Consider the following 11047-nt stretch of genomic DNA (forward strand, 5'->3'; position numbering starts at 1 on the left):
ATATATATATATATATATATATATATATATATATATAATGTATATAAATTTTAAATATGTTTGTGACATATTTTAACTTCTAAAATTAAATTCACTGCAGTTACTATGGAGAAGAAATTCATGCTTGTCGTATAAAGTGTGAAAACATCTAAGCAGTGAGGAAGGCCAAAGGAACTTTAAGTTAGTTAAAATATGTTTGTGGTATACTTCTGAAGACAAATTTACTGCAGTGTTCCTCATTGCTGCTTAGTACTGTTATTTCTGTATTTATTCTGACCAGATAGTCAACGAGTGCAACTCAGTTACTGGTATTGACCGCACTAAGATAAAACTGCAGCTTTGTAATCTGCCCAGGGTTACTTCTCTTCAGTATCTCTTATTAAGGGGACGCTAAGAAGCTAGAAATGCATCTTAGAGTGAGAGGCAGACACTGAACAGATAAGTTGTATTTAAATTTTTTACCATAAGTGATCATTCTTTCTCCATGGTAACTGCAGTGAATTTGCCTTTAGAGGATTTTAATTAACCTAAGTTCGTTTGTTCCCTACCACTGCTTAGTACTACTATTTCTGCACACACACACACACACACGCACAAACAGGCTTCTGTACAATTTTTGCCTACCAAATTTCACTCACAAAACATTGGTGAACCGGAGACTAGATTAAAAGAAACTTAGCCAAGGTGCCTCACAATGAGATCAAACCCAAAACTACATGGTTGCAAAGCTAACTTCTTAACCAACAGCCATATCTAACACTCTGTAAAATTTCAAAATAACCTTCCGTTTTCATTTTCCTTTCAAGACTCTCCAACACTTGTCTACATTAGTTTTTCATTATCAAATAATAATGGAAAACTTGAACTTAGTGTATAAATGTATACTTTCTGTGAATGTCCAGCTGCTTTCTTTAAGAATATCAAAACAGCATATTAAGTTTTGATAAGAGGAAGTTCAAAAATTTCTGAATACTTTTGGGATTACATTTTGCCATATGATAGATTATGAATCTTGCTTATTGGTTAAAAAATGACTTTAATATTTGTTCTGTTTGTTTGTTATTTTATAATGTAAAGAAATTGAGATATTTACCAAATAAGGAGATTTTTCAACAGGTGTTAATTTCTTCCAGATTTTGTTGATTTGCTTTACTCTTTCTGTCCATTCTTTAAAAAAAGAAGTAAATAAACAGGAATTGTATTATTTCAATACATTATTTTGTGCTGTAAAAATTGTAATTACAAATATATAACTGAGGAACTGCAGCAAGTAACTTATTCTAATGGAGATATTAGTAAAATGTAACAATCGGGAGATAAAAACAATGTATTCCCCACAAACCAAATAACAATACTGAAATCTCACAATGTTAAAAATTATACAATGGATAAAAATAATTAAATTAAATAATTAAATGATAATGGTAGTCACAAAATCATCAGCATATCTATAAAACACTTTGCCCACATAATTCCTCCTTGTTTTTCATGCTATCTCAAATTGTTCTCAGACACCCAGTTATTCATTGCTAAGCTTTTGATCTTTTCTCATCCATTCGCCATTAACACTTTTAATATGTATTATTATTTGTTTATTTATTTATGTTTTATTTATTTACTAATATCTACTTTCATAAGCTAATTATTTAAACTGACCTTTCAGTATATAACTTCCTAAATCTCTCTCAGCCTTCCTTCCTCCTTAATTCTTCATGTAATTTTCTAAATGGAATCTATTATTCCCTCCTATGTTCTCAAGTTGGCTAACTATTTTTTGTATCATCTCTCTAAATTAACACTTGCTTGTTCTCTCCAGGTTTCAGGTTGGCTAAGTATTTTTTGTATTTTTTGTACTATTTTTTTTATTTCTTCCCACTCACTATTGGTCCTCATACTATTTCTCTGCTACTATCATTGTTATTGTCTCCGGCCCAGGAAGGAAAAAAAGCATCCTTCATAATGTCCACTTCCGGTCATAGCATAGCTATAAAACACCTCACATAATTCCTCCCAGTTTTTCATGCAATCTCAACTTAAATTGTTTTTAGACGCCCAGTTATGCATTGCTAAGGCACTGAATAACATCTCTCCTCCCTGTGCCTCCTCCCACATTCCTTTCCCAGTTCTTAGAGTTGGCACTGTCAATGTAGGCACACTGAAAGGAAGATCTAGTGAGATTGTAGAGATGCTTGAACGGAGACATGCTGATGTATGCTGCATACAAGAGGTAAGGTGGAGAGGAGCTTCAGCCAGGGTCCTCACAGATGAGGCACATAGTTATAAAATCTTCTGGGAAGGTAACATTGATGGAGTAGTGGGTGTAGGCATACTCCTTGCAGAGAAATAGGTGAATAATGTCACAGAAGTTGCCAGGGTATGCGATTGACCCTCCCTGGTGAAGAAAGTAACCCACCCCCAAGCATAGATTAGTTATTAGTAACTTTAGACTCGAGGCCAGAAGGATGCCAAGAAGCAAACCAATCCAGAAAAGAAGGATTTGGAAGCTAAAGAACCCTTCCCATGGTCAGAGATTTAAGGGCATCCTCACAGACAAATTTCATGAGAGGGAGGAGGAGCTACAGACTTCGGACATAGAGGGTAACTGGAAATTCCAATAGGACAGCTTACTGAGTGTCACAGATCATGTCTGCGGCTGGTGCAAAGTCCCTTCTAGAGTAACGATGTGGTGGAATAATACAGTAGGCAAAGCAATTAGAGGAAAGAAACAGTCCTGGAAGCCTGGAAGATTGGGGGTAGCAGAAAACTGTACCAGATAGCCAGAAGAGAGGCTGGGTGATAGGTAAACATAGCCAAGGGAGAAGCAGAAAAGAAGTTTGCCACTGTTCAGCGACATGAGGACCAACAAATTGAAGTATTTGAGATTGCAAGACGGTCTATGAGAGAAAATTGTGATGTCACAGGAAAGAAATGTGTCCACATGGATGATGGTGCACTTGTTTTTAATGATTCTGAAAAGAAACAAGCTTGGGGAAGCCATTATGAAAGGCTACTGAATGTAGAGAATGAATGGGAGGAGGAGAGCCTTCCAAATGTTGACCCAGTAGAGAGACCAGCTACCCAAATAGACAGCGCCCTGGTAGATAAAGCAATTAAGAATATTAAGTCAGGAAAAGCCCCCGGCCCATCAGGAATCACTGCTGAGATGCTTAGAATATCTGGTGGTGTGGGTCATGGCCTAATCACCCGTACTGTAAACCAGGTAGTTCATGAAGGCGTCATACCCAATGACTGGCATAGCAGCACCATAGTCAACTACTACAAAGGTGATGCTTTAGATAGAAATAACTACAGGGGTATCAAACTACTGGATCAGGTGATGAAAATCTCGGAGAGGGTCATAGCCTAAATAATTAGAGAGAGAGTCTGCTTAGATGAGATGCAGTTCAGTTCTGTGCCAGGTAGAAGCACCACTGATGCTATGTTCCTGGTATGGCAACTGCAGGAGAAATACCTAGCCAAAGATAAACCCCTATACTTCACTTTTGTTGACTTGGAGAAAGCTTTGACAGGGTCCCCCGATCCCTTATATGGTGGGCAGTGTGGAAACTGGGGATTGACAAGTGATTAATAAGGGCTGTACAGACCTTGTACAGGGATGCCGTAAGTAAGGTAAGGGTCGGTAATAAGTATAGTGAAGAATTCCAGGTAGAAGTAGGGGTTCCCCAAGGATCAGCCCTCAGGCCCTCTTATTCATCATAGTCCTCCAACCAATAACAGAGGAATTCAAGACAAGTTGCCCCTGGGAGTTCCTCTATGCTGATGACCTTGCTCTTATAGCAGAATCACTATCAGAACTAGAGAAGAAATTTTAGGTGTGAAAGCAAGGTTTAGAATCAAAGGACTTAAGGGTCAACATTGCAAAACCAAAGTCCTACTAAGTAGGAAGGTGAACACATCACAAACCCCTTCAGGTGGATGGCCCTGCTCAATCTGTAGAAAAGGTGTAGGTAGAAACTCCATAAGATGTGCCCAGTGTAAGCTATGGACACATAAGAGGTGCAGCAATATCAAAGGAATGTTAACCAAGAAGATAGCTTTTGTGTGCAGCAGATGCACAGGGGCAATAAACACTGCAGATGCTCAGAAAACTGATTCCATCACATGCCAGGGGAAGAAATTATATTGATGTCTTCCAAACAACTCACACATGCAAATGCTACCAGTCGAGAACTTTGCATACCAGAAGCCAGCAAGTGTATGGGGTTTGTAGTGGGGGTGGATGCTCAGAGAGCATTGCCACTAGAATAAGAATAGCCTGGGCAAAGTTCAGAAAGCTCCTATCTCTACTGGTGACAAGGGGCCTCTTACTCAGAGTGAAAGGTAGGTTGTACAATGCATTGTGCAAACTGCTATGCTACATGGCAGTGAAACATGGGCTGTGACTGCTAAAGACATGCATAGGCTCAAAAGAAATGAAGCTAATATGATCCGCTGGATGTATAATGTCAGTATGCACACACGACAGAGTGCAAGCGCCTTAAGAGAAATGTTGGACATAAGAAGCATCAGATGTGGTGTGCAAGAGAGACAACTGCACTGGTATGGACATGTGTTACGTATGGATGAGGAGAGTTGTGTGACAAAGTGTCACTCCCTAACAGTCGAAGGAACCCATGGAAGAGGGAGACCCAGGAAGACATGGGATGAGGTGGTGAAGCATGACCTTCAAACGTTGGGCCTCACAGAGGATATGACAAAAGACAGAGACTTCTGGAGATATGCTGTGATTGAGAAGACCTGGTTAGGAAAGTGAGATCACAGCCATAGCCCACACCAGTGTTGCATAACCAACCAGTTTAGAAAAGTACCTTTTGAATTGTCGGGCGACATGCCGTTCTTGAGGAGACCTATTGAGTCAAGTAAATCAAAATCAAATCAAATCACAATCAAATGGAAATTGTAGTTGTGGCCTTTGCCAGTGCTGATGGCATGCAATAAGCACCATTCATGAGTGGGTCGCTGCCAGAGTTGCCCGACTGGCTCCCCATGCCAGTGGCACATAAATAGCACAATCTGAACGTGGTCGATACCAGTGACCCCTGCCCCCGACTGTCTCCTGTGCCAGTGGCATGTAAAAAGCACCATCTGAACGTGGCTGATACTAGTGCTGCCTGACTAACTCCCATACTGGTGGCACATAAAAAACACCCACTACACTCTCAGTGTGGTTGGTGTTAAGAAGGGCATCCAGCTGTAGAAACACTGCCAAATCAGATTGGAGCCTGGTGCAGCCTCCTGGCTTGCCAGTCCTCAGTCAAACCAGCCAACCCATGCCAGCATGGAAAACTGACATTAAACAATGATGATGACATCTGAGCAACTAAATGCATTAGCATAAAGAATGAATAATGAGAGATGAGCCTGAAATAACAAACTGAATTTAAGCACTTGAAGAGACTCCTTAAAATTTTTGAACAAAAGCAAGTGATATCAGAATCAAAGAATAGCATGTAAATAAAACTCACCTGGGATTTGAGACTTTAATTCCGGATAGTTTACATTTGCATACAAAACTGGAGATATAGTGGCATTCTGCCCAAGAGCTTCATCAGTTTCCCATTTCAATATATTTCGACGGCTGGAACCCTCTGGTTGATCATCATCTATTACACCAGACCAAGGAGCAGGACTAGCTGGTGCTTCATAATGTGTAATAGGTTGAGGTGTAGCTTGAGATACACTGGATATTTTTTTTAATCAAAAGAGAACAGTTTGTATTGAACATTAAAAGTTTCATTTTAAAAAATCATGTATTTTAAATTCAAATTATTTGACTTAGTGTCAAAAAATATTCCTATCTTTTTTATATTCTTAATTGCCAACCTAAGAAAATTCATTAAAACCTTTCATTACCAACCTGCACAAAGCCTTCTATGTTACAACTTGCTGTATTAACATATTCATATTTAAAAACCATTATTTTACAGCTACTTCTTTAACAACTATACCCTTATTTCCACTACATCATATTTTAACCCTTTCATTACTCACCTACCATTAGCTGGTCAAAAAGATTTTTTGTTGGTATTACCAAACTGCCCAAAACCAACCAAAATGACAAATTTTAATAAGAGTTTCAGCACTAATCTTGTTAGTACATTCATGAAAACACATGGTTTCACAATGTAAACAATTGAGTTACACTTTCAGCCATTATTGTTCATATCTGAGCACTGCAAATTTTGGAAGAAATCCAACCCCACCCCACCCCATTGATTCTCTATGGATGAAAGATGCATAACAGTATCAATTCAAGCACTTTTAGGAATAGTGAGTGAGTGAGTTAGAGTGTGTGTGTTTGATTTATAAGTATTTTTTTTCAAATTTACCTCATTCCTATTTTTTATTACCTGTAATTTAAATTTTCCTGCAAGATGCACGACAAAGTTAGATTTATTTGGATTGGGAATAATTACTTTAATGTTTTCTTTGATCAACTACCTGTTAACTAAAGAAATGTTTTCTTTGATTGGCAACAGACTCGTACTGTTCTGCTCAAACATCAAGTATAAACAAGTCTTTTCTATTTTAATTGCCCAAACTTATCAATAACACATATAAAGAAAGAGATGCATGGGGGAGTGTATACATAAACATAGGCATTATATATGAAATGATCCAACAAGTGATAAAATTGGAATTACTTTATCACAATATATCATGAAATATATTACTAAAAAAAATTATCAAAATAATATATATCAAAATAATATTATCAAAATAATATATTAAATTTTGTCTTCTAATTAACCTTATAATAAACTGTTTAAAATAGGATAGTACTTTCCATCCGATATAAATTCAACAGAATAACAATTTAATATTTTTTTTAAATGTTCCACAAACCTGTAAGGAGATGAAATTGACTGATCCACACTAAACTGTCCAACAGATGTAGATTGTTGTAGGTGAGGTTGAGTTTGTTGTACATGTTGCTCAGGTACTGCTGATGAGATGTGATTATTGGACAGAGGAGGAGTTGAAGGAGGAGGTGGAGGTGATGATGGCACTGCGGGTGGTAAGGGAGGTGGAGGAGGAGGAACAGATGGAGGTGCTGGTGGCAATGGTGGTGGCGAAGGAGGTGGATGTGGAGGAGGCGGTGGTGGTGGAAGAGATGGCTGCTGTGGTGTTTGCTCTGCAGCATTTGATGTAGTAGTAAAATTGTCATCTCCTGTTGAAGATTAAAATATCAAAATAAAAATTAAAATTCATGCAATAATCACAGCAAAAACACAATGTCAGATAACATCAAGATTCAATAACATTCATTATTCAATAACATACAATAACAGTCATTTGATGTATATAAATATACAAAATTTATCTCATTATGTTAGAAAAATTCAGAATATACAACATAAATTTTTCATAGTTATCTGTAAAAATTTTCTAAAATCTGTTTCAAAACAATTCTAAATTAAAATTCATAGCAATTCCAAAGTTACTTGAAAATTGTAAGAAGGTTAGAAGTTTCTTTTAAAATTGTATTTTTTCTTAAACATTTGATTCTTTGGATATAAACACCCACATGGGTAGTACTGAATGTACAGTCTTAAGAGACATGTTTCTGAAAGCTACAGTCCCTCTTATATATTTGCTACCTCTGATACTTTGATAGCTGGTGCTATTTTTCACTTTCCATCATGAAGTAAATAATCTTAACTATGGAACAAAATCAATAACATTATGTATCTACAATATTATTCTTCCATAGTAAAAGTATTCTTTTGTTTCAGTCATTTGACTGCGGCCATGCTGGAGCACTGCCTTTAGTCAAGCAAACTGACCCCAAGACTTTGTAAGCCTAGTACTTATTCTATAGGTCTCTTTTACCGAACTGCTAAATTATGGGGACATAAACACACCAGCATCGATTGTCAAGCAATGTTGGGGGACAAATACAGACACACAAACACACACACATACATTCATAAAACTTCAAAATAAACTTAATACATTGTATTACATCATTATTTTCATAATAGAGAAAAGCTCATATAGCTAACTGAAACTGTGATTCCAGTGAACAAAGCTGCTCTGCAGTAGATTCTGGAGAGAGAAATATCACTAATATAGGAACAGGTACATAACTATATATTATAAAAAGTTTGCTTCATGACTATGTCAGTCTGGTTTTCTTTTCACTCTGCAGCACCAAGGGTGTCTTTCACTATAACCTCAATTTGATAGACAGAAATTGCATGGCATGGGGGGGTGCTGTGTGTGTGAGCATGTGTGCACATGCAAGTGTTTACATTCATGCCTCTTAAAACTGGTAATGCTGTTTATGTGCAGCAACATAATAGCTTAACAAACACACTGATAAGTACCAAACTTAAAAATAAATACTGGGGTCAGTATGTTTGACTAAAAGGTTTTATTGTTTATTCAATTACAGCCACATCATGTACACAATCCAATAAACAGTAAAAAAAAGTGTGGTAAGAAGTCTCCCTCCAAACCATGTGGGTCTGGGTTTAATCCCACTACATGGCTCCTTGGACAAGTGTCTTCCACTAAAGCCCTGGGCAAAACAAAGCCTTGTGAATGGAAATGGTAAGGAAAACCTGAAAAAAGCTTGTCGTGCACACATGCGTGTGTGAGTCCGTGCCCTTCTTGACATTGTTTGATGGCTGTAAATGATTGTCACTGTCATACAAACAGTGCCATTCATTTCCAATAATCTGCAAAAATATGTTTGACCAAAGGGAAATATTACCCTGCATGAAAACAGGTGAGGGTTGACAACAGAAAGGCCATCCAACCATAGAACTCTCACTTATGGAAGCATGGAAAAGTGGATGTTAAAAAGCGATTTTTTATATATATATATATATATATATATATATATATATAATTTGTTTCAGTCACTGGATTGTGACCATGCTGGGGCACTGTCTTGAAGGGTTTACCCAAACAAACTCATCTCAATAATTACATATCTGTAATGTTTCCTTTCTTCAACTCTCATCACATTCCATCTCTCTCTTTTTCCACCCCTACCACTCCATCTAAGGCACAATTTAATAGCACAACAAAATAGCTCTCTCTGTCTCTCATGGTTACTGCATTCCCCACTTTCTCCCTCTCTTTCCTCTACCTTCAACTAACCACTGCAGTGTAATATTTCACTAGCATGTTAATACTAGAGACAATCCTGCCTTTCCATCCTATACTTACTCCTTTCACACACTCATTCTGGTCCTTCTAATGCCATTGCTATCTATCCTGTACCCCTCTTCAGGCATCTGAGCAAATGTACAGAGACAGTGTAGGTTGGAAGGTACTTTTGGTGCTGCCTCACTGGGAACTTATTCAACCTCTCTAGTGTTACTAACACAAGAAAATGTACCCAGTACATTTCTGTGAAGTAGATGACGATTAGAAGGACAAATGACATGTCAAATGACATGTGCAAGCAGCAGTCGAATAGTAAGTTCAAATAAGAAATAACTCGGAATGTGACAGCCTACTCAACCCATGCCAGCATGAAGAAGGGGGAAAAGGAGAAGAAAAGGAAGGCAAGAAGAAATGGGAAAAGGGAGGAAAGAAGAAAAGGAAGAGAGAGTGAAGGTCATGTGATAGTGGTGGCGTTCATCATCAAATATAATATATATATCTTATAAACATTTAAATTACCTGTCGTCTGAGAACCTTCTTGATTTCCTTCTGAACTCAACACACCCTTAAATATATCTTCTACTGTTTTACTGTCAATGTGGGCAAGACCTATAAGAATATTTAAACGCATTTTCTCAAAATTCAATTTTCAATATGTGGCTATAAACTATGTTTTCAGTTTTATCAAAGCAAAACAAAATATCCTATCTGATATCAACATCATAAGATAATTATTTAAAAAACTTGGATATCTGTGGTAGCAATGAATTTGGTAGCTGAGAGAAATTACAAATATCAAGCAACATTTCTGTTAATTATGATATATTCAAGACTTTGTCATTCTGGAATGAGGAGATATTTTACATTTCATGTGTGTTTCATTCAATCATTGTCATCATAACACTTGTTACTAGAATCTAGAATAATCATGAAGTTTGAGTGGTTTTGCAAAACAATCACAATCAATATTTATTGAAATTAGTGTTTGAAATACAATGAAATTCATATTGCACAACTACACAATCACAAGTAAATCAGGTAAATAACAGTCAAACAGCATAAGTGAAGTTAAATAAATTTTTTAAAATATCTCTATGTACAATGAGTTATTTAGCCAATATATTATATAGAGTCATGTTATATGGTTTCTTAAATGTCAATTATATTCATGACAAAAATACACAAATTTTGTCCAGTTTGTTTGTTTGTCACTTTTACTTCATTTACGTTTGCAAACCACTGCACCCCAATGTTATTATATGAAATACTATGAATTAGAATAAATAAAAGTAAATGGTTGATGGTTTTTCAATCATGACTGAGTGGATCTGCTTTCTTCCAAATATTTGGCGAAAGAAATAGTTGGAACTTTTCACTCCACTGTCTTTCTAGAATTCAACACTCCTGCTATTGCTGCCTAACTTATTTAAATTTTCAGAAATCATTCAAATCCAGACTAGCTTCTGCTAAATCTGAAGCTTATATATTTGTACATAAGGGTGGAACTTTATAAAAAATTAAGAGGGTGTGTATAAAACACACTGAAAAAGGAATTTACATTTATCTAGTGAAATCACATGTTAACCTTCATGTAATGAGATTTACATAAATATTTTGTTTAAATATTACCCAGGAATTCCTGGTGATCTGAAGCACTTATTACCTTACATGCACATGTAATCTTATTAATGACAGAATTAAACTTATGAACAGAATAAAAACAGGGAATGTGATTTTCAATGCAAACATGAAAACTAAATGATATAATCAAAATTAACTAACAAAAAAACTTTATTTCAAGATGGCATATTTCTAAAAATGCAACACCTTTTCATTTTTCTTTTTATAGGGTAGAGATTATAGCAGGATGATGGAGGAGGCAGGGAGGGGCAGAAGTATTCTTAAT

At 36.5% G+C, this 11047-nt stretch overlaps 1 protein-coding gene across 1 annotated transcript in view; it reads right to left on the reverse strand.

Moving 5' to 3' along the window:
* LOC106883022 (uncharacterized) overlaps positions 1–11047 on the reverse strand; it is a 211115-nt gene that overhangs the window by 116972 nt on the left and 83096 nt on the right. The window contains exons 32-35 of the mRNA XM_052966785.1: positions 9661–9750; positions 6868–7192; positions 5487–5701; positions 1094–1167 (exon numbers count right to left, since the gene is read on the reverse strand). Coding sequence (XP_052822745.1) covers positions 1094–1167; positions 5487–5701; positions 6868–7192; positions 9661–9750 — 704 coding nt within the window. The remainder of the gene's footprint in view (positions 1–1093; positions 1168–5486; positions 5702–6867; positions 7193–9660; positions 9751–11047) is intronic.

The sequence above is a fragment of the Octopus bimaculoides genome, chromosome 3, assembly GCF_001194135.2.
Source record: "Octopus bimaculoides isolate UCB-OBI-ISO-001 chromosome 3, ASM119413v2, whole genome shotgun sequence".
In the NCBI taxonomy this organism is placed as follows: domain Eukaryota; kingdom Metazoa; phylum Mollusca; class Cephalopoda; order Octopoda; family Octopodidae; genus Octopus; species Octopus bimaculoides.